General features: G+C 36.1%; 1 protein-coding gene across 2 annotated transcripts; it reads left to right on the top strand.

The window, feature by feature from the left end:
- The first annotated feature begins 3,588 nt into the window (after nucleotides 1-3,588).
- LOC140155017 (uncharacterized) lies at nucleotides 3,589-24,188 on the top strand. Of its 2 annotated transcripts, none has more exons than XM_072177689.1 (9): nucleotides 3,589-3,669; nucleotides 10,997-12,137; nucleotides 12,636-12,813; nucleotides 13,247-13,343; nucleotides 13,808-13,929; nucleotides 14,782-14,965; nucleotides 17,047-17,262; nucleotides 18,163-18,305; nucleotides 18,922-24,188. In XM_072177689.1, exons 2-9 carry the CDS (start codon nucleotides 11,362-11,364, stop codon nucleotides 19,087-19,089), a joined length of 1,884 nt encoding a protein of 627 aa, XP_072033790.1. In that variant the 5' UTR covers nucleotides 3,589-3,669; nucleotides 10,997-11,361; the 3' UTR covers nucleotides 19,090-24,188. The 2 variants fall into 2 exon arrangements, with proteins under 2 accessions (XP_072033790.1, XP_072033792.1); XM_072177691.1 differs by lacking the exon at nucleotides 3,589-3,669 and adding an exon at nucleotides 4,877-5,233.
- Nucleotides 24,189-24,548: the final 360 nt, after the last annotated feature.

Here is a 24,548-nt window from a genome sequence, read left to right on the forward strand (position 1 = left end):
TTGGTCAGGTCATTATTAACCCCTAGGGCACCCTTACAAAATTATTTAAAAATCTTTTTCAACTTCAAGATGTAGAAGGGAACACTAAAAAAAACAAAAAAGAGTTAATTAGAAACTTATATAATTGGTTTTGTTTGGAAGCAGTGGTTTAAAAACTCTGAAAAGTGCCCAAAGTTACCCCATTTTACCGTATTTTGTTATTTAATGATGATAGCATTATTTTATAACCTACTTAATACAAAAAATCATAGATTTAGAATGAGGCGTGTTTCGAAAGTATTTTGGCATTTTTCGATATGTTCTGAAGATAGCATTGCGGACCTAATAAATACAATACAGAATATTTCACACATTTAGAAAAACGCGTGTTAGGAACGTTTATGTTTTTGTTTTGTTTGTTTTTTCACTATCTACTGAAGATAGTATTTATTTTTAAAATACAAAGAAATTGAAAACGATTGAAAATATTTTGTTATCTACTGATGATAGCATTTGGAACCTAATAAAATAATACAAAACAAAGTTCATTTAGTATCTTTTTAATATTTCATGTATGTTTGTTTGTTTGTTTTTTTGTTATCTACTCAAGATAGCATTTACGGCGCGATACCCAATCATTATAAGCCCATTGCGACATGTATCATCTTAGGTGAACTCACTCGCGCATAACCCACTTACGGCCTTTCTCGAATCTTCTGAAGATAGCATTGCGGACCTAATAAAACAGTACAGAAAATATTTCACAAATTTAAAAGAACGCGTGTTAGGAAAGTTGATGCTTTTGTTTTTCCCTTACTGAAGATAGTATTTTATGCATCAAATACAAAGAAACTGGAAAAGATTGAAAATATTTTGTTATCTACTGATGATAGCATTTGGAATCATAAAATAATACAAAATAAAATGATACATTAAGCATGAGACGAGTTAGAAAGGTCATTTGGTATCTTTTTAATATTTTCATGTTTACGTTTGTTTGTTTCTTTGTTATCTACCCAAGATAGCATTTACGGAGCGATTGTCAAATCATTATATAAGCCCGTTGCGACATGCATCATCTTATGTGAACCCAATCGCGCATAGCCCACTTACGGCCTGCATCCTTTTCTCGGAACGCGCAAATATACGCGTGTTCGGAAAGTATTTTGGCAACATGGTAATTTGCTATCTTCTGAAGATATTATTGCGGCCTAATAAAACAATACAGCAAAACAGGTCAAGTAGGCTTACGGTATTGACCATGACCTATTTTGCTGTGTTACCTTTAACGAATCATCCAAGATGGATAGGATTGCATCCGATCCTTATTTGAATTGATCTATCAAAACAAGAGAAACAAATTATTCATGACGATGCGTGAGATTTGACTAATTTTCCAGCTTTTTGCGTGAGATTTACTACCTAGGCGTGATATTATACTACCTTGGCGTGAGACCGTGAGAAAGTGACCCAATGCGTGAGACTCACGGCCAATGCGTGAGAGTTGACAGCCCTGACTTCGGATGTTTCTGAGAGCCCAAAACGTGACCTTTGACCTTTTTGGTTATAACCCAAGAAACTCAGAAAGTCTTAAATCCAAGTTATCTTTGAGCCAGAATTTATTAACAAGAGATAAATCATGATCCCATATGCCGTATCCAGCATGAGCATTATCCAGAACGGACTTAATTTTTAATCGCCAAGGAGATTGAAAAATGCAAGACCTCATATTCCTATACCATGATACATGATCATGACTCCGAACTTGTGGGCAGTATTAGTTCACAGCAACTTTGTACCAGAAGTTGTTGATCATTCTTTACAGAAGAGCAAAGAGCAGTTCTCCAAAGTTCACATAGACCATACTGGGAGTAATGGCACTACTGCTTAGAAAATTTCAAGAGAAACTCACGTGTGATAAGTTCTCAAAACCAAATTAAAATTTCACAGCCGGCCATGATCACCGTCTCAGAAAAAAAAGGTTCAACTTAGAACCTTTTTTGTCCTGTATGCAGAACCCTAAGCAGCAATAAGGTTCTAAAAAGAACCTTAAAAAGTTCTATAAAGAACCTTAAAGATTTAAATAGGCCTGGGGACATTCTAATTCATTCATTCAGGGACTCATCACAAAGTTAAGAAAAGGAAAACGTAGTGTTAACCCTTTTTGGTACTAAAAATCATTTAGTTGGATAAAGAACATTTTTTTTCTGTTCTACTTAGAACCTTTGAGGGTTTTTTCTTTAAGATTCCTTAAAGGTTCTTCAAGCTAAGTTCTACAAAGAACCTTTTTCTTGGCTACAGAACTTTTTTTGGTTCTACAAAGAACCCCATTGGGTTTCAAATTTATTGGGTTCTTAACTTTGTAGAACCAAAAACAGTTCTGTAGCCAAGAACCTTTTTAAGGTTCTTTTTAGAACCTTATTACTGCTTAGGGTTCTGCATACAGGACAAAAAAGGTTCTTAGTTGAACCTTTTTTTTTCTGAGAGTGTAGCTGGCTTAGTAGGCCTATGGGTCCTGACTAGTTGATCAAAGAGTTCAAGTTTCCTGGCTTTTGAAATCAAATTAAACATGGCTCTTCTTGCTTAGTTTGTTTGCTAAGGTCTATTTTAAACTGTTGCGAATTGGTATTCACAGCATCTTGCGAATGGTAGTGAGATTTGGCAAAAATTGCATTGATCATTTGGCGAATGTGTGTGTAAAACGTGCATAAACTTGGGCCTATTAACAACAATAAATCAAGCAAGATTTTCAAAGTAGGCCTATATGATTTGTAGAATATAAACTTTTGCAAAACATCAAAGTGTACCGGTAGGCTATTAGGGGGCCTACCTATTCAATAATAGGCCTACCGGTATTGATTTAGGCCTAAATGAAAATCATTTTTTTTTTTTTAGTTGCTTCGACCAAAAAAAGCTCTAAATATCTGGAAAACACATTATTGGGAGCTGAGTTTGGTGGTATAGAGGTGAACATTGACTTGATTATATTTTAAGCCTGCTTAATTGGGTTGCCCTTATAAGTTTGCCTGGTCAACTGGATGGGTCTTTAATGCCCTTTTTAAATGCCCTTTTTGACGGCGCGATTGCCCAATCATTTTGTTTTGGTTTGACAATTTTCTCAGTAAGACATTTAATATTATTCCGCGTAACATTGTAATTCTTTATCTTGCTAGAGCCAAATGTGGGCTAAATTTCATTTGTTTTAAGATTTTCCCCTCTCAAATAAATTTTCATTAAACTCAACTGGTGTTTATTTACATTTTAATTTAGTATTTTCAGTAAAACATGTTTTCAATTTTCTTGTTTATATTTTGAGACCTCATCACCAGATCGGATTGATACTGACGTCCATGCGCACTATTATTTTTTTACTAAGCAATTTACATACCGGGGGCATCATATCAAAAATATATGGGTAAGAAGGTGTATTAAATTTCTTTATATTCTAGTATAATTTTAGGATAAAATGGTGTGATTCGGAATCACTTTTTTAATATAAATATAATTAAGTTTTCATCATACTGAGTATTTTACATAAATATAGGTGTATTTCTATTGAGGCTGTATATACATTTCCCAAATAATATTAAAATTGCACCCCTCTTTTCCACATTACACCTATCCACTCCACGTGGTTCGTAAAGGTACTACGTACTGTGAAAACGGTGGTGATATTCTGCGGAATTTCAGGTAAAATTGCCTTTGATTCTTTTCAGTTTTAGCGTCAATTGTTAAATATGTTTTTCTTAAGACTCTAGTAGTAAAATTGATTGTATTTGCAGGATCATAAGTGTTAAAAATTCGCTTGTATCTGAAATTGTTGGCGAAAACATATGTCGTGTCGCCATTTTATTAAAAATACGTCAACAACATTGAAAGGTTTTATTTGGTATCTCGACTTGGTATACGATATGCCATGTTGATTTTCGTTTCATAGGATTATTCATGCTTCATTAAATGCCACTTGACGGTATTTATATCAAAGGAATAGTAAATAATGCATCATTTTGCTGGAAATTGGTACAGTATTACGCGAAGATCTGATGAAGAATCCGCGAGTGATTTCTGAATTTGTATTCGTCATCACCAATCATGCAATGCTTGATTGATAGTGATGGCACATGGTGGTTGGTGTTTCACATGCATGCATGCATGGTGGTGGTTACTTTCATACCGTTGTGCAACTATTCAATGTAAAATGTGTATAGGGAATACAAGTTGTAAGCTGCAGTTTTGAGATGCAAACAATTATTGGTAGGAATAAAAGGTGAATTAAACTTATCATAGAAACTAAATAAAAAACTTATTTTTGTCGTAGCTTTTCAGATACATTTATTGCCAAAAAGTTTGACTTCCCTTTAGTACAAGGAACTTATACGATGTCCTCATTTATGTCTGCCACTTCCACATACTTGTGCATAATACGGAAGGTCGATTTGTGCCCATAAATGTTTAGGCCTATGTTAAACTGTATGTTATACAAATTGTACAGCTATCATTTCTACCCTATGACGAACCGACATACCTGTAAATCAAATAGCACACAAAAAACTGGTCATCGCTGGTATTTTTCATGAAGAAAAACGACACTTTTTACCGAACATGTCCAAAACACGCCAGCTGACGTACAAGCCTCCCCACGCATGTACATAAACAAGCCGTGTTCATTGTTTAATTGTCACCTGCAGCTGTTCGCAAGAAAACTTTCTGCATAAAATTACCTGGGGTCGTTATCAGGCCTGAGACACACTGGCGCTTAGTTTGAGGACAGTCACTATGAGTTACTAATGTCGGCACATGCAGAAAATGCGTGATGGGTCGCCATTTTGTGACTCGTGCAAACACAAACAAATTATTGGACTTAATAATCTTTTCAAGTTTTAATAAAACGTGCATCTATCATGATAATATTACATTTTATTATTTTATTATTTGAATTACATAAGCTATGTCAATTTTGTGTCCATGTTAATTTTTATATGGATTTACCTGTGTTGATTTTAAACTGTTGTGAACGTGGAGCTACGCAAATTGGCAGGCGATTACCCACCATGCAATGCAAATACACGGAAACGATCCAGTTTAGGATGCATCGCAGTTCCTGTTGTGTAAACCAGGCGTAAACCGCCCATCCAACCTGATCGTGTGCACAGGATTTGTGCTGGAGGCTAGTTAATGCGCACAACCAATGCGCAGAAGAAGACCTTGATACTAGGCGGAGCTTACGTTTCACAAGAATGATTGACAGCTGTGAGTAAGTGAAATTCTGTTCTGTGATTGGTACAAAAATATGGTTCTCGTATAAATGAATATATTATCCATGCCCATGGCTTCAAAATTAGGAACCGTTTCTTCCACAGAGCCCTATATAGGGCTCTATGGTCTCTACTCATCATACACGACCGTAGAAGATCTGGCCAGCGAAGACGCTTGCCAATCAGGCTAGCTATTTGTACGGGCGTGGCCTCTCATCCTTTTTATTATCTCTGGTCTTGTCACGCTGGTAGATTCGCCCACCTGTGATTACTGACCTGGATCTGACAGAAGATTGTGGAATTTACGATTTTCAGCAGCAGGATTTTATGAAACTGCCAATATTTGCAAGTATTCTGAAGGATCGGTAATAATTAAAATATTTTTCATGGTGTCGGTAGTGCAAGTTGAAGTTAGTGAATTTGTGGTTTTGTATGTTATGTGCAAGAGTGTTTTCAGGAAGCGTAAATAGGCAGGCCGTTATGCTAAGCTCTCCATCTTATATGCAAGTTCGGCGACGAACTGGACACATCACACGGTAGTGTGATGTGTCCAGCCTGGATATAGTCCTCATTCACAAACTGATACTATCTGTCCATCGTATAAGACTGTTACCGCACGGCAGCCGGTTGAAGGAATATTACACAGTCAAGAATCAGAGGTTGATTATAAATGTAAGACCAGAATACATTGCAGCCACTGACAGCATGTTTGAGAAACACATGGTTATTTTCAGAAAACATCACACTGGGCTCCTGCTGTGCATGGTCAAGGTTGTTATACAACAAGATAAGCTATGTGTCTGCATGCATGCATGTGCAAGAAAACTTTGCTGGTTCCACCTCCTTTTCCCAAGCATTTAAAATATCTAAAATTGTTTTAAAAAGACGCGACTTTTTAACTTTCTTGGTAGCAATGTATCAACAAACATTACCTGTACCCAATTATCAATTCAAAACATAAAAGTCGTGATGAATATTCCATCAAAACTACTGGTTCTTATTTTGCACATAAATTTGAATGTGAAATGGTGTTGAAATGGCTCCTTTATTACATTGCACCTAATATCATACTGCATGCTGGGATTACATTGAATCAACCTCTGGTCAAGAATAGGCTCCATCATTTTTTTGTTCTGATCCCTCCCAGTCTCCCAAAACATCAAAAGCGTTGCACATTTACTTACTTAAGACTCCTTTTTCATATAACGCAGACAAAGTACGGCCAAGCTACCTAGAAATGGTCAAATTTTGGCAAGAAATATCTCTGTGTAATCCTATGTAATTGTAAGTCCCATATCTCATTGTTATTGGCGATCGTGATTTTTTTTCTCTGAAGTTTGGCTGGTACCCACTAGCGTCATGCACGTGACATGACACAGCTAAAATAATCGACCGGAAATCGGGGATCATTAAAACGTCAACAAATTTCAAAACACAGAAAGTAGTAAACTTAGTGGCGAGCGGTCCGAATTTTGAGCCATACAAGTTTACGTGGTGAACTAACTTCCCTTTCTTTTCGTCAAAAATGTTTTGTCAAAATATTGAGATATTGCCTTGTAAGGCTAATGGAACTCGATTGTTAGTTTCATATTGACCGCCCGGGCGCGTCCAAAAAACGTCCCGCATTATTTTTAAAGGTCCGTGACCCGATCGACAGCATCATCCCCCCGATTTTTCTCATTGTTGATGAGTTTTTGGTATCATTTAATAGATTATATTTTTCTCATACCATCCTGAAATTTGACGATCCAATTTGATGTATTTTCGGAGAAATCAAGAAACAAACCGGCTATACTGGTAGCCAGCTTCAACATTCTGGGTAGGAAAAAATGTTTCTGTGAATAAGAGCCGTTTTACTCCCATCCAATTCGCACAAACGGAAATAGGTCCGAAATAATGAGGGCGCTATAATGATAAACGCTTAAAAATAAAGAAATACATAAGGGATGAAATAAATACAAAACAAGACCTTAGGCTAATGGAACTTGATTGTTAGTTTTCTATTGACCGCCCGCATCACTTGTTCAATTTGACCGAAACTTTCATTATTTTCATAAAAAAGTCAATGATCTGAAAATTGAAATGGAAATAATCAAAATTGAAACTCTCAAAATGTCTGACATCCCCTGCTGATCATAATCAGCAGTTTTTCTTAGTTGTAGGGGTAGAGGATGTAGTAAATAATGGAAATTTAAGGATTACCTAATACCTCATCATGTTTCTAGTGATTACAAAAATTGCAAATTTCTTTTCATTTTAAACAAATTCAAATCTTTTCTCAATCTGTTGCAAAATGTCTGTAAAGATGATAAGCATTAATATCGGTTTTGAGATGGTCTTTCATCAACAATATATACTTTGGTACTGGTGGGGAACCTAAATTTGGAGAAAGCTGTTCATAAAATAATTGATTTTGTTGACATAATGGATACGGTAATGAAAAGAGACCGAATAATGAATAATGAAATAGCGACCTTGTCCTTTTTTTCAAACATCCAATCGGAAACTAATAATCGAGTTCCATTGGCCTTTATCTTGTTAAGTATGATACGAGGAATATGAAAAAAAAAATATGAGAAAAAATGTCCCCCACTATAAAATTAATTAATTAATTAGAAATATAAAACCCATTTTTTTCATTATTAAAACAAATCCTAAAATAAAAGATAAACTTGTGTAAAATGTATGTGATGATAATATACAAAATTAAAAGGAAATGTATCAGGGTCAAATTAAAATAAAAAGAATGAGATATTTTGTCACAAGAATGATGAGCGTAGTGGTATGGCGAAGCACTCGACAGGAGTGTTGTTTCTAGATGCCGGACCACAATGCAATTCATGCGTACCAACGTATTGGCTTGCTAATTGTGCTAATTATTCACTTTTACGCTGAAAATGTTCTCGTTTTCTCACATAGATGCATAAAGGGGATGGGGACAATATTTGAAATTGTAAGTTTGAAGACAATCCATATACTGATAGGGTTACCCCCCTTTAATGAATTCATTTATTCCTTAAAGTTAAAATACTAGCCCGAAACAAATGAACAAATGTTGTGTTATTTTTAACTTAAAAGTATGTTTATTTGTGATAGTAAGCAAAAGCATGCATAAGATTAAGAATTAAATTATCAATAACAATCACTTATTAAGGGTACTACACCCATTGCATTTTTTTTGCATTTGTTTGCATTAAAAAATTGACAAAGTGGTATGCAAAATGAAGGCAAATCTTCTCGTTTACTGGTGGCATCGGTATCAATTTCGCTTAAACATGCTTTTAAAGGTAAAACAGCCAAAAAGTGGTACATCAGTGATGTACCACTTTTTGGCTTCTAAGTTCTACCTTTAAAAGTATGTAAGCTACATTGATACCGATGCCACCAATAGAACGAGAAGATTTGCCCCTTCATTTTGCATACCACCCCCGGCATACCACTTTGTCCAATTTTTTTTTCTCATTGATACCGATGCCACCAATAGATCAAGGCCGCAACTTTGCACATGACCCCCCCAAGGTATACAAATTTCAAAAGTTAGAGGACTTGTACTCAACTCAAGTTGTAGGAATAGTTCCAGTAACTGTAACTCAGTATTTTCATTTTATCATTAGGACGTTTAATAGATACTGAGTCACAGGGCGCCGTGCTCTATTGGCATCTGTTCCACAAATAAGAAACATCTCAATATGTTGGCTCATTTTGGGCTCCAAGGATGTAGCTGAGGAAGTGTTTCAAAGACAGTTTGGGCATGCATGGATGATTTTAATCGGTAATCCCATTGTACCAGGGTTTGGGTGTGTGTGGATGATTTTAAGGGGGTAGGCCTACTACACCCCTGCCCAAGTTTGTGCCTATTTTTCTCAAAAATTATAGTGCATTGGTGACAAGTAAGATATATATTAATATAGGGGCAAGGACTACAACTACTGCACTGAACATTTTATTTCAGCACAGACAACAGTTGTGGAGTTACAGTCAAAAATGAGGGAAAACCAATATTTGATCAATTAATCAATAACTACTTGCCTTGAGTAGCTGAATTTTCCCCGGGGAATTTTCAGTGCAGTAGTTGTAGTCCTTGCCCCTATAATATACATATACTTACTTGTCACCAATGTGCTATATTTTTAAAGAAAAATGCAAAAATAGGCACAAAATTGGCCAGGGGTGTAGTACCCCCTTAAAGAAATATACCCGAAATTTAAAAGTTGCAGTTTACAGCGGTAAGTGGTTATTATGCCAGTACTATAGCGCGTAGAGCCCGTCATTATCTTTGCACTTACTTCAAATCAATACAAATAGCTGCAACTTTTAAAACCACATTACTTTCTTTCAAAACACTGCTGTATTGTTACAATGATGATGACTTTACAATTTACATTGATCTCATCTTTTGGGTGGGTTCAACAATTCCCTGACTGAGTTGGCAAAACCTGCAATCTTCATGGGAGTAATCAGTGCAAAAGTGGTCAAAATATTTGCTCTGCAAATTTTTTTTAATTTTCATGATTTGGATTTATCATATTGAGCAGCATTCTCCTTGTTATGTTTAAACATGTACACTGTGTAGAAACTGGTCTACAACATCTCTTGAGGTAAAACTGACAATACTTCTTGATGCTTGAAGTTTGGATTTCTTAAACATACAGTGCATCCCTATGTACATGTACGCTGGAAGACTTCAGGTCCATAGATGTCATTATGTTTATGATAAAGAAGTCTTGCTGGCAGGACTAGTTGTAGGAAGTGCCATAGCCTAGGGTAGAACTCTGGCCATAGTAATTATAGTATCCAATCCATTTTCACTTCTACTATATAGTACGGTACTAGGGTAAGAGGCACTTTCATTGAAAAACTTGTTGGGAATGCTTGATCGATCCAGTACAAAAGTTGAAAGCATTTTAATGCTTGATCGATCCAATACAAAAGTTGAAAGCATTTTAATGCTTGATCGATCCAATGTGTGTCGGGTCGCTAATAAAATCCACTTGAGAAAACACAATTGTCTGCCATTTCTAATGATGCATTTTTCCTCAACTGCTCCTGCAGAAAACTGAAACGCACACATGATCAGTGTACTAAATCACCGTCATATTTGCATGCTGATCATTCGCATGATTCGCTGTTTTTCAAAATCGACATGTAGGCCTATGACACCCTCTGAATGTACATTTATGAACACAACCTGCTACCACGAAATGAGCGTAAAGTCGCAAGTTAGTACTGGGGTAGTTTTGAAACAATTCTTGTAATAATACTTGAAGTTAAAGTGTTGACTCACATGTTACAATGAACATGTATGCGAGTCAAGTGACTCCCATACAGAATTGTAAGTGAGAGGCGTGATAGACGACTTGCTTCATTTGTTTAAAAACCTATGGCACCATTCTCATATTATTATCTTAATTATCACCCAGGCGGCGGATGACATGATCGAGCCGGCAACTCGTGAAACCGCCCGGCCGTATGGCATTTTCCATGTACTCGGTTAGTTTTGTGGGGTTCATTATCGAACCCCAACGGTTTTAGCTTGTATTTATATTATTTATCAACATAGGCCTATTTGTTTGTGATATTTCAAGCGTTTTAAAATTTCAAAATAATCCCATTCAATTACACGGTTGTGATGAAAATTTACTGAATTTAGGGACTGCACGTCATACACCACCTGTTATCACCAGTCTAAAGAACTTTGACTTGTAGGCCTGTATCAATTTTGTCTAACAAATTTGTATTTTCTTATTTTTGCCTATTTACAGAGTGACTGCATGGCTGTTCCAATGTTTGAAGAGAGCACCTTAGTTGATAATGCTTCATTACATCGTCAGAGACAGATTACATTATTGAACATACTACTCAGTTTCTTGTCGTTTTATTATTTTCTACGAGCGCATATACCTAGTTATAAACTGTTGAACAGGACTTAGCAGTTATCAAATCTTTAACTAGGTGTACATAAAACAGAACATTGCCTTATTTTTGATTTAATTTTTCTTTAATATTTGAATTGAATATTGCCAAAGTGATTTGTTATATACCGGTACTGAGAGAAAATATATAGACACTGAATATAGAGACTTGATCCCGAATTGATAAGGAAACGGTTACCAGGGAAGCATTTGTAATGGCGCAGCTAAAGTACACAAAAGTTGTTGCTTGTGGCACTGTAGCTGCAGTTGCTGGTCTGAGTTTGGCTACAATCTACTTGTATAAAAGACGTGGCGCAAGGAAAGCAGAACAGAAGAAAGTAGCTGCTGCCAAAGCACTGGCAGCAGATAAGAAGAAAAATGACACTAGTCCTGAAGCTTGCAATGATTGTAGGAAAGACGGTAGCAACAAATCTGGTTCAGTAAATGCCACTGAAAAAGACTTTGTATCTTCTCAAAATGTAGCGAGTGAAGAGGCCTTACATATTAGTTCATCAACCAATCAAAATTGCAATACAGGGAATAGTGCAAATGATAAGCCCAAAATGGTCGTAGAAGAACCATGTATTCAGACATCTACAGCTACGTTTGAAATGGCACCCCCAGCAGCCCCTAGACCTGATCCAATTACAGAGGATCCATGTGTTATTGCCACCAGTGTCTCTTCTACAGAAAGTGCGCCACTGCCACTATTTGTGGATGGTGCAGGTGACTCATCTCGATATGTGGAAGAGCCTATTGTGCAAGCTGTCTCGACACCATTGGAGAATGGTTACAGGGATGATGTTGGAATGACCAATGGATGCGGGGATGGCCAAGTGGGAGAGGTTGTTTGTAATGATGTGGTAGGAAGTCCATTTCAGATTGAAGGCCAACAACCATTGAGTTTTGACTGGGCCAGTAGTGTTGAGGCTGCAGAAAAGGTGCCTGTGGTCACATCGCTAGCATCGCCAACGTGTAGCACACATAATGGGTAAGCAGCTTTTAAATTACGTTCTTAAAGTGAAGTAGCTCATAGTACCGTAATAGACAAATTGAAACTCATAGAGCCATTCTTTGATGGTACATGTAGAATATGAGACATGAAAAGCCAAATATGTACTGATGGACCTAAACTGTATGATAACAGTAACAAAGCGATGATTGATTGCACTAGATGCTACTAACCTTACCCAGTACTTGCATCTGTTCACCAAGCTTCAAAGTTTCAAGTTGGAAACACGTGTTTTTTGTTTACGGTACTGATGACAAGTGGCACACTAGTTCTGTGGTATAAATTTGGAGATCAAAATGATTGCTTTAAAAAGACTGCATGTTCACTTTCTGGTTAAAACATGATGATGAATACGAAGCGCTGACCAGTAACCAGCATTAAACTAGCTCAATCAAAAGAGACACCAACTTGGTTTTGTGTTGCATGAAATTATTTTGCACTAAAGTTTTTATCTGATCATTATAATGGACATTTCAGGTCAGTTGCCGGTTCAGATTTAGGTTCAGAAGCCAACAGTGAGGGCGGTTCATCATTTGACAGTGGTCGCTGTTCTGGCGATTCTACTTCTAGCAATCCACCAAGTCTACCTGATGAACCAACCAAATATCAGTTGGAATTTCCATCAAAATTCTGCGGAAAACTTATTGGACGAATGGTAAGATCTTTACTGATGGTATCTTTTCGATGGAAAGCTGGAGGATTATTACCCCTTGCAAATTATTTCCCCTGCTATTACTGTATTATGGAGTCAATATTTCTGAAATTTTCATTATCAACAGGGTTGTCACTAGACATAATTAATTCCCGGCTGAATTTCTACATGTTATTTGTCTGAAATACTCTCATGGATCGTTGGTTCAGCTGTTTTGAAGGGTAAAAAAGTATACAATTTCTCTATTTTAGTGTGTTGGAGAGTCCTCATGCATTGTATACCCTTGAGTGCCGCTACTGACCGGCACAGACCAGTGTGACAACCCAGCCTATCAAGTATTGTGAAACCATGCATTGGTGTAGGAATTTGTAGTTTCTATTAAATTTTAAGTTGTACAATGTAATGTTGACAAACCAAATTTGATTTGTTTTCTTAGGGAAGGAATATTAAGCAGCTGAAAGAGAAAACCAAGGCTAGTGTTCTACTAAAAGAGCATCCATTTCTGGAGGAAACACATTTAGTCATCATTGAAGGTAACATCTTTTTTGTTGGGACACAATGGCATAGAATGTGGGTGAAGTTTTTTTTGAGGATTGACTCAAAGTTTTTTGAGGATTTATGTCAGAACCTCGGGTGAGAACTTATGTGGTGAGTTTCATACTCCAGTGAGCACAATGTGATGAATATGATTATGCCACCAGTGTCTGAGCTAGCCAGAATTTTCTCATATGACAAAAGTATGCCTTGGACTGATGCTAAATTACATCTATAGCTGTCGAGACTTGGTATTTTCAAACATGCAAACCTTTTTTGCTGTTCTTTCAAGACGCTGTCTCTTCTCTAAGATTAAGTGCAAGTTTTCCTTTTTATGAAAAAGGGGAAAAAATCATGGAATGGGGTACAAAACGGAAGACACCAAAGATGTAATTTTCATAAAATTAAGAGTACTTCCCCCCCTTAGAACTATTTGTGATTTAATACCCTGCATGTTTTTCAGGTACCCAAACGGAGATTGATGCAGCCTTGCAATACATAAAGGATAGATTTAGCAAAGTTGATGTCACTAAGCAGTTTAAACCACCTGTCATGGAAGCACCCCCAGTACCAGATATGTCACAGGTATGTTCCAGGATAAGGGACTGTTTACAGAGTGTTAATGTGTGTGGGTGGTGGGGGGTGTAGTGTGTTGGGATGTCAGTACAACTCTAAATACCTGCAAACAAGGAGGAAAACAAAGCAAGCAAGAACATCAGCTGTTCGCTCTACCTACCAGGGTGTTACAAACAAATGTAAAAGTGCTTCCTTGTGTAGGGTCATGTGTCAGTTGAATAGTCCAATGGGTCCATGGTTTGGAGCTTCTTGGTTAGATAGGAAAAAGTTGTAGGTCCTTGTTTGCAAGGCTTAACAACTAGGATATGTGTGTGTGGGGGGGGGGTGCACTTGTGGATGGGGTAGGTCTCTAAAGATGATTTGCACTTCATTTGTTAAACATAGTCAACTGGATGTTTCAAATTTCCTGGATTGTGATTTGGAATATTTTATTTATTTGTTGGGTGAAATACCAAATGGAGGAAACAACTTGGGGTGTAGGCGATAAGAAAGGGTTACTTACATGCCATATAGACCACTTGACATCACTGTTTATCAACAAAGGCGAGGGACTCGTCTATCGATATGCTCGAACGAGCCGCTACACTGTTCAATGGCTTTCTTGTATTGTATGAAATGTGGCGGGCGATTTAAAATGCACATGCCCTTAGCAGACTACGATGCGACGCACACTGCAGGGCAAAGAACAATGTAAATTGTCATAATGCGCGCGCATACTGCCGGGCAATGACGTCACATGCCAAGTGGTCTATATGTATTGTATTAACGACAGTTACCCCAGAGACGGCAATTAAATGGTGTGCGTTTTACATATTTGTATGCATTGCTAATAAAATATTTTCCTCATACTTCTTACTTCAGTTGCCCCTGCCAGAAGAGATCATCAATGATGTGTATGTATCCAGTGTGGTATCTGCAGCTCATATATTTGTCCAGCAGCCAACTCACCCAACATTTATGGCATTACAAGGCTTGGATACGTGTATGGCTAACACTTACAACCAACAGGTTGATACTGTACCACAACTACCAAGACCCATTGAAGGTAAAATATCTGTGTGTACAGAGAGTAGTCATCCAGTTGAAAACATAAGTGTGAAATTAATTCTTGTGAGAAATGTGCTACACATTTGGCTGCATTGATGTCATAGCGAATATGATTGAATTTCAAAAATTATATCATACTAGGCATCCAGTTCAGTTTGCAGAAGAACCTGTCAAGGTAATGATGTTAGACACCAAAAGACCATTGTGAGAAAGGCATTTAAGGGCAGAGTAATGGGAGAGAACATGGACCTTTTCGAGCATCATTATTTCTTAATTGTATGTCCAAAGTCTATAAAACTATACATTTTGGAAAGGAAATGAGTCAAGGAATCCCATGGTGACGCCAGATTTTTTCAAAAAATCTCGAGTTTTGAAAAATCACAAAAAATCACTTTTTTACCCCAACTTTTTTGTGACAACTTAAAAAGAAATCCTTTCGGAGTAAAAAAATTTCAGTTAGCTTTTTATGAAGAAGAGACATGAACTTAGGGAAGGTTTTTTTATTTTTTTTAAATTCGCCTTTTTTTTTCGAAATATTGAAATAAACACGTGAAAAAAACAATTTTGTCACTTTATTCAGCTAAAAATTGCACATAATGGTGTATATTTTTGTTTAAAAAAAATATTTTGAAAAAATGAGAAAACCTTCCCTAGACTTTGATGTACTCTAAACGATAGTGCAAAACGTTTACCGTTTGCTTGCATATTTTTCGAGTTATCTTGTCACAAAAATCATGCAATATTGTCAAAAGTGAACTATGAGAAATCGACGTATTAGTAAAAAAATGTCAAAATTATGCACAAAATGTCCTTATATTTTAAAACGGCAAGACTTTCACGCTTGTAAAAGCTGTATATGGTGCATGGTCTAAATATGCATCTTTTTGCACCAATGAATATATAATGTCTGCTTTTAGTGTGCCAAAATTCAAAATAATTAAAAAATCTAAGTGGCTGATTTTGACTGCAAATTTTTGTTTTGTTTACACCGCATTTGCCGGCGTTAACAACATACCGAATGCGCCTTTGACTGCGTTGGACATACGCGAGAGTTGCGCCGATCACGCGACGCGAATCGCTGCAGTAATCACAATATTGCGCATTCGTGCATTTCTGACTCATTATCTTCCCGCCAATTTATTAAGCTGTCTTGAGCCATGTGACTTTTTAGAGTTGAAAAGAGTAAAATAAATCAAGCAAAAATACGTGTACATATTAACAAGTTGTATTTTATCAGTTTCAAGTGAAAGAATACATCTTAGTGTTGATAAATATCAAGAAATCTCAAATTCGGGGCGTGGACGAATGTGTCTTCCATTACTCTGGCCTTAAAAAAGTAGACTATACTAGAAATTTCAATTGAAATGAACACAGCTTTCAACAGCTTTACATGATTCAACCGTGATCGTAAATTGAGTATTTCAAACTACAGTGCGAATGCACAACCTTGGATACAATAATTAAAATACTAACCGATCACAAGTGAGTTGGCATGGTTGGAACCACTTCCGTGTTATGCATGGACAGTCGCACGCTGACGTACATCGTGTAATGTACACGAAAAATATGTCGGGTTATCTTCATTCTATTGAAATTTCTAGTATAGTTCATGCAGCGTTTGCCGGAATTTAGATATGAAATTGTATGACATAATGCTAACTTGCTAAGCTTGTCAGATATCATGTGAACTAAACAAAATCACCATAGCTTTTTGAGTTTATTTGTCAGATGACTTCAGTTGTTCAGGAAGCATCTTACTAAGATTCTCTTCCATACCCCAGACTTGATAACTTGATGACATGAAAATTGATACGTTAAGTAGCTAAAGGCAAAAACTTCCTTGTGGTAACCTTGGTAACATGTTGATAAGTTGATTGCCCATGTTCGTACTAAATGTGCATTTGGGTCCATTTGGGGTATGTGCTGTGCTCTCTTCATACCATGACTGAATGTGCTACTTGATAATGCGCAATCACTATTGATGTCATTGTTGGTAATCTCTGCTTACTTTCTGCACATTGATTGTGCAGCTATGATTTAGGCTTATCTTTACAGTTGTTTTTATATCTTTCTGTACAGTTGGTGTGATATGCGCTGCTCCCATGATGCAAGGTTGGTACCGTGCTCAGGTTGTGGAAGTCTACCCTGAAACAGATGAATGTGACATCCGATTCTTGGACTATGGAGGTTATGCTAGGATTGAAGGTTATGGATTGAGACAGATACGAAGTGATTTCATGACGTTGCCATTCCAAGCTGTAGAATGCTATCTCATTAATCTCATCCCATTACCAGGTAGGTACTGCTATATAATCGGCATTCTGTTATCTTGTGTCTATAGGGAGAGTGTCGGTACTCGAAGGAGGGGAAGCGTGTTATTAGGCAGGGATGTGAGAGTTCCTCTTTTCAGCTGATTTCCTCTTTTTTTGTTGCCAAAATTTACGCGTTTTTTATTTTTATTTTCAGGCCATATTTGGCGTTTTTACCCTGATTTTACGCTGTTTTTATTGATTTTCCTCGTTTTTGGTCTGTGGCCTCTCACACCCCTGATTAGGATGAAAAGTTTGAGGAACAATGATTCCTGTCATTCTCTCTTGAGTACTATTATTTTGTAAATAAGTCCCTGTGTGAACTACCATACAGAGATTAATACTGGAAATGAATGGTGAGAATGAGTCAAGTACATAATGAGAATGGAAGGAGGCAAATATTGGATTGTGAATGCATAGATGTGTTAGGATTGACTTCAAAGGTATTAGAGCCATATGCTTTAGCTTGCCGAAACTAATCACAATTCTTGTTGAGAGTTGTTAAAACATGGCGCGCGCGCACACACCCCCACACACCTTGCTGGCAAACGGACCGTGTACTTCATTAGCAAACACAGACATGTTTTTTGTGACTCCTGATGCCTAACCTTGTTTGTTTCACACAAATTATCCCCCCATGCACACACATGATGGTGAAGAGATGTCACTTCAGATTTTGAAAATTTTCTGCTTGTCTTGCCAAGTATATCTCCCTTTCAGTTGTCCATTATGTTTATTTTCAAAGTGATGCACTGGAACACAGCAGCAATCCTACTTTGCATGTAGCATCCATACTAGAAAATTGAATGCTACAGGTGATAACACTCCATGTTCTTTGAATCTGGCTACATTTTCATAAATACTTTGTTTGTATCTTGTGATACAGGGGAGACTGATTACTCAGAGACAGCTAGGATATTTGTGGAGCAGGTGTCACAGAACTTCACTAGTCTTCATGCCAAGGTCAAAGGTTACAGTCAAGATGGTATGCCACTCGCTGAAGTGTACTATACAGATAATGAAAGAAAGGTAAGAACATTGGGAATTTAATGTTATTCCATGGATCTGCCCCATAGTAAATGTAGTGCAGGGCTAAAATTTGTGTGACTCTTTTCCTGTTGGCAATGAGACTTGTGATAAATATTTTGGCCAATTTGTTCCAAGGTTCTTACTTTCCCAGGTTTTAATTTTGAGCATCTCAGCTGAAGGCACTCATGGAACAAAACTAAGAGTGATTTTATTATTTTCCACAAAATATCTTATTGAAATGCAGGCAATCTAATGGGTAAAAAAGCCTTTATGTACATAATGTAGAATGCAACACTCTGTTGTGATATTGAGCAAATATCAATATGGGGGTAATATAACAGCAAGCAGATCATTTATCGTACGATTGCTGAGCAGGATTGGTGCTAACCTGCTTCCAAAGATTTTGTGACAGGCTTCAAATTTTGGACTATTTGTTAACTAAGGAGTCCAATTATTGAACCCCTTGTCGACCCTATTGATGACACTGCAGTTTGAGTCACTAAAAATGCTTTGCTTGTGTAATATGACGACCACCAGGACAACCAAGAAACCTCTCAGAAATAAATACCCATTTATGTAATTCACCCATATACTAATTTGATGCTGTTCTCCACAGGTGCATTCTCTGAACAAGGAATTAGTAAACCAAGGTCTAGTTTCCTGGTTTGAAGGCTACTCAGATGATATCTCAGAAGGCTACTCAGAAATGGGATTCCCTGAAGACACACAAGCTGCAATAGTACCGGAGGCTACAGATATGGGGCAGCTAATCCAAGCCGTATAGACACAGGCTTGTGCATAACCTAAATTTTTCATACTAAATATATTTATTACTAAAAAAAGAAAATTAAAAAATGATATCTAGAGAGAGAGAGAGAGAGAGAGTAGATATTTAATTCAAGTAGATGTAGATTAGTGTTGGAGAGGTTTCTAGAAGAGAAACTGAGATTGATTTTTTTTAAATAGTTCTTTTGAAATATTTTTTGGAGGTAGTTGGATAAAGATGGTAGCATAATGAAGCAACAGTAATATTGTGAGATGTTAATATTGATCAAGAGGAAAATAAGGTCATACATTTAAAAGGACAAAGGAAGGCAGTGTGGGTTTAGCCTAACATATAAGATACAGACGTGGAAACATGGATTGAAGAGCCACAAGCTAATCAAAGGCGATATGAAACCAAGGCAATTTATGCCCACGAATAACAAATCAGTTTCTTATTACGACATGCTGCCCTTTGGTCTGTCTCATTTCAAGTTGAGAGTAATGCCATGTTGGATTTCACAGTGGACTGAGAGGTGCTAACTTAATCCTGCAGGACGTATACATGTGAACAAGGGCGATTCGTCCATATACGCTGACGACCCAACCACATAAATGCGCTGGTTGTAATATGCCACTGTGAAATCCAGTATGGTGTTACTCTCAACTTGAGATGAGACATGCTAGTGGCCCTTTAAAATTCATATTTCAAGGGCACCGATGCTAAATACAAGAGCATTGAAGGCAATGTATCTGGATGCCTGTAATTATGTATTTCAAGGACTGATGTAATAATGTATTTCAAGGACTGATGGTGGTGAAGTAGGATTGGACGAGCAGGTACTTGACAATATCAACAAGGCCTGGTTTAGTGGTATGATAGGGGTAAAATTGGTGAATGCAAAATAGTTGTCTTTTAACTTTCATTGGTAAATAGTGCATTTATGAATAATGTATTATATAGCTGTGTTACAACATTTACCTTCTTTTTGCACGCTATTAGCTGTTGATTTACGTCGTCAACATATAACTTGTCATCATATGGGGACTGAATCAAGTACCATTGGTTGTTCTAGGCATAAGCTTATTAATATTCTTGCATCTACATGTATTGAACAATCACTTACAAATTATTCGCTATTATGCAGCTATTGTAATCCAGGTAACACAAAATTGGATAGCTGTTGTTCGTTCTTTCGTATATACCCACCAATCATCCCTGTAATTAATTTCCTTCAGGGGCTCAGTCATTTGTGCTATGAGATAATGTCAACCTTAACTTACTGAGCACATATTTACATGGATGCTGTTTTTCAGTTATTAATCAAGTGAACCAAGAGCAGAATTTGATTACATATTGCAAGAAGTTATTTGGATTCTGCCAAAGGGTAGATTCTGTCGCTAAAGTACTGTGTACGCTGTTATTTTCGTGAAGGTTTTAATTTTGGGGAATTTTGTGAGTAGACTTGCAGTTTCTATATGAAGTTACTTACAAAAATCACAAACAGTTTTGTACACAAAAATAACAGCTTGCAATGGGTGCTCGCCACTTTTCTGAGACTGTTGAAAATGAATCCGAAAAGCATACTCTGCTTTAAGACATCCGCACTTGGCCCTGATTTTACAAACGCTCACCTTGCAAATGCCAAGCTTTGCAATCTCCCCTGGTTTCCTACAATCATTTGATGCTAAAAACAAAATATTTCTATCAATATATTTGTGTCTTATAATGGTTATGTAATAACTCTTCATGTTGTATTGTTAACATGACTGTGAATGTGAACTCTTCATGTTGTATTGTTAACATTGCTGTTAATGTGAACAGACTAATAGATCTATAATGATAGTAATTTTATCTCGTTGTCATATATGATCAAAGCTATATTATAATTTCTCATTGTGGCCTTATGGCAAAGATATATACCGGTAACTTTCTCTGTGTCATACAAGTATTTTCTGACATACTGGGTGTTTGCTTTCCATCCATAGCCACACAGGTTGCTATGATACAAAATATCTCTAAGAAAGTACTGTATTTTGATCAAGTAATATTGCGCCTTGTAAATTTCTAATGATCTAACCTGTTTCAGTACCTACCCACACACTCAACCCTTCAATCCATAAACATCAGCCTTAACATGTGGAGAAATTCACAAGAAATCCATTTAAGCTGATATTTTGTTCTATTGTCTAGTAGCTTTAATTGCAAAACTGTTTTGCATGTGAATGTCTAGTGGAACTAAAATAACTATTTAGCCTACTAGTACTGCCCCCTCACTCAATATGACTTGTTTAGAATCATAAATGTGATTTGATCAAGCAAAATGTCGGGAATATTGATTTTGAGATGCATCCAATAATAGTATTCAACTTTCTTTGTATATTAGCCATATACCTGGGACCATAAGTCTAATTGTAATGGCTTTTTTAGCAACCTAAAGCTCTGAGAACGGCTCATATAATAAAATTGAAAATTAAATTGTGATTATGATCGACATGGGACTCATTTAGCTTGAACACATCACAAATATTTAGGTGCTTGTTTGTTAGATTGAATATGATATATGTCTATAATTGATGCACCTGTTTTGTATGTGGATTGTGGAGGAAGGTTTAATACAGTCAGGTCAGTGTATTGATAAAAGAACTAAATATACTTTGTCTCAAATTTGAGTATGGTAGTGTGTGTGTAATAGGGTCTGCAGGATTTGGTTCCCGCACATTTGATGCTACTGCCATCAAAATCTGCACATAGGTCACTGCCAAACTGAGTATAGATGCATATTGTAGGAAAACAAGTTAAACTGAAAAATATTTTGCCATAGTAAGGTCTAATGGAGAAGCATAATTACAAAAATTGTTTTCAAGAGTCTATTATAAAATTAGCATCGTAGCAACTTTAAAAAACTATATTTTTGTTGGGATTTTGATGAAAGCAAATTTTGATTGTGATTTGTTGATCAAATTTGTAAAAGCTATGAATATATATTACATTAATTGGCTTTCAGTGAAATGTTATTTGCAGAATCACTGTTGGACATTCTTGAAGCCATAATTATTTGCCAAAAATTATGAAATGATATTACTAACAGGGAGTAACTACAGTCAGGAAGGTTTTCTGGTCATTTTAAGCCAAAATAATGAGGGAAATGAAAGAACTCATTGGGGGATTATTGCATCAAATTTATTCTGTTCTACAAACATAACATAACAAATTTGGCTGTTTCCAATTAAGCTTGGACATACATCTGTACATTCTGTAGACATTATAAATATGCCAAAAATAAATCAGGTTTGAAAAAATTAACCATATTAAGTTTAAAAGATCGTACATTAAAACCAAGTGGTACTTTGAACAGACTGGTACTGGTGTGTGTACAGTGCTGAATCTTGCAGCACGTTTAAAGTGTAGAGATTATGGTTTACAATTGAATCAGTTATATGTTTGCACCTGCCAAAGGTTTTAATATGCAAAGTTATAGGAAAGATATAATCATGTTATCATTTGATGTATGAACAAAGCAATATTTTGTTGTAGTGCTATCAGCAGAAATCGGTAATTCTGCCACATACGAATAATATCATGGTGGATTGACTAATGAATTGAGGGAGATTGGCTTTAATAATAATATTGGTAAAGGTAATTGATTATTTTGATGATAAAGTATGGTTGTTGGCATGCTATCAAGACAAGTGGTGAAATAAGTCAAACACGGTCATCTGGACTGCAGATGACTTTGTGTCGGAAACCTGTTTAAGGACATCATGTTTGTTGTTAAATATTTTCTACCAATTATTTTCTGTAAGGTGTTAGCGAAGGCAGGGTCATTCTTAAAATTTTTCAAAAGATAGCATTTTGCACCTTAATTTGATAGTTTTTTTTGATTGATTTAATTTTTTTTTTTTCTACATTCCAAATTTCCATTTCTTCTTTACTTTTCCCCCTTTCTATTTCGTAAGTTTAATTTTCGTTTTGTATATTTTTAAATTCACAGCACCTCTGTGGTTAAAACCATAGATGTAATAAGGCAGATGGACCTTTGAGTTTGATCTATTATGGTTGTTTGTGTTTACAGTCGAGAAATTATTTTAAGCAATTTCCTCGCAAGTAAAATACAACTGGGATCATGTCCATCTCCTTTCCATTTATGATTAAGTCAGTACTTCGGCCTGAAATCGTAAAACAGAAAATGTTAAGCAAAATATTAATAAAAAAAAATTCTACAAGTATATGCTGCATTCCAAAGCAATTTTGGTGTTTATTACTAAGTAAATTGTGTAAGCTTAATTGATGGGCATGTTACAGCTAAATACATTTTGAGACTAAAAAAGTTTTCTGGATTTTTGTAGGATACGGTTGGTTTTACAAAGAAATAAGAGAAAACCAAGTGTTTATTTTGTAACTTTGTATGTGTTATGGTTTAGGAAGTAGTAAGAGGTGAAGTTTCTTATTCTTATAACTGATATCTTCAAAACATTTGAAGTATAAACATTTATTGAATTTCTATAAAATGTTGATGCAATTTGACAAAAACTTTGTAAAGAAAATGCAAAAACTTTGATAGCTTCGTAATATAGGGTGTCCCTGTAAGAACTGGATGCATCGTAAACTTAAATCTGGGTATTTTACTGCCTGAAACACCCAAACTAAATAGTTATGTGGTTGAGGAATAAACGGCTATCAGATACTATTTTAATTTTGACTGCTCGTTCTTGAAATATAAGAATTGTGCAAAAAAATATCAACGAAAATAGATGCCTTATTGGTACTCCAGATACATATCATTGATATTTGAATCTGGATTTGGGAATGGATTGAAAATGAGGTCTTTTCACAAATTTTATATTCAGACTTATCAAACTTAAAAATGATGCGACAGCCATTTTATTCATCAACCACATCAAACTATTTTTGTTAGGTTCAGGCATTAGAGTACCAAAAATTCTAATTTATCGATACAGTTCTTTCAGGGATACCCTGTAACTGGCTAATTGTTTGTCCCATGTTAAGTCTCATAATGGAGAACAGATAATATTAAATAATTTGCTTCAAGCGCAAAGTATTCTGTAATGTGCATGTGGTACATTTTGTGTAATAAATTATCTTTTGCTTGATTATAATATCTGTGTGATGAATGATTGCAATTTGTTGGCCTTTTGAAAACAATGTATGGTGTACATAGCGAGTGTCCCATTCAAGGTGGGTAGTCGAGTATTTTCACTTATTTTCTAGTCTAGTATTTTCACTTATTTTCTACCTTATCATCTTGATAAGTCCACAACCACAAGTTTCTCATTTACAATCGCAATTTATACTTAAATAAGTTGGAAAGGGAATATTTTGCAGTCTTATTGCATCAATGGCAAACATCACAAATTAGGTCATCATCAAATTATCAATAGTATTGTATGGGTTGACTTAGTTTGCTATATTTCCCCAGTAACAAAGTATTCTTGTCACTTTTTTAGATTAGTTTTACA

The sequence above is a fragment of the Amphiura filiformis genome, chromosome 6 (assembly GCF_039555335.1).
Source record: "Amphiura filiformis chromosome 6, Afil_fr2py, whole genome shotgun sequence".
Classification (NCBI taxonomy): Eukaryota; Metazoa; Echinodermata; class Ophiuroidea; order Amphilepidida; family Amphiuridae; genus Amphiura; species Amphiura filiformis.

Excerpts from the sequence above, each read along its gene's own strand:
- LOC140155017 (XM_072177689.1), top strand. The coding sequence starts at position 11,362 with ATGGCGCAGCTAAAGTACACAAAAGTTGTTGCTTGTGGCACTGTAGCT. Across the intron at positions 12,814-13,246 it reads GAAAACTTATTGGACGAATG|GGAAGGAATATTAAGCAGCT; the intron begins GTAAGATCTTTA and ends TTGTTTTCTTAG. Across the intron at positions 13,930-14,781 it reads CAGTACCAGATATGTCACAG|TTGCCCCTGCCAGAAGAGAT; the intron begins GTATGTTCCAGG and ends TTCTTACTTCAG.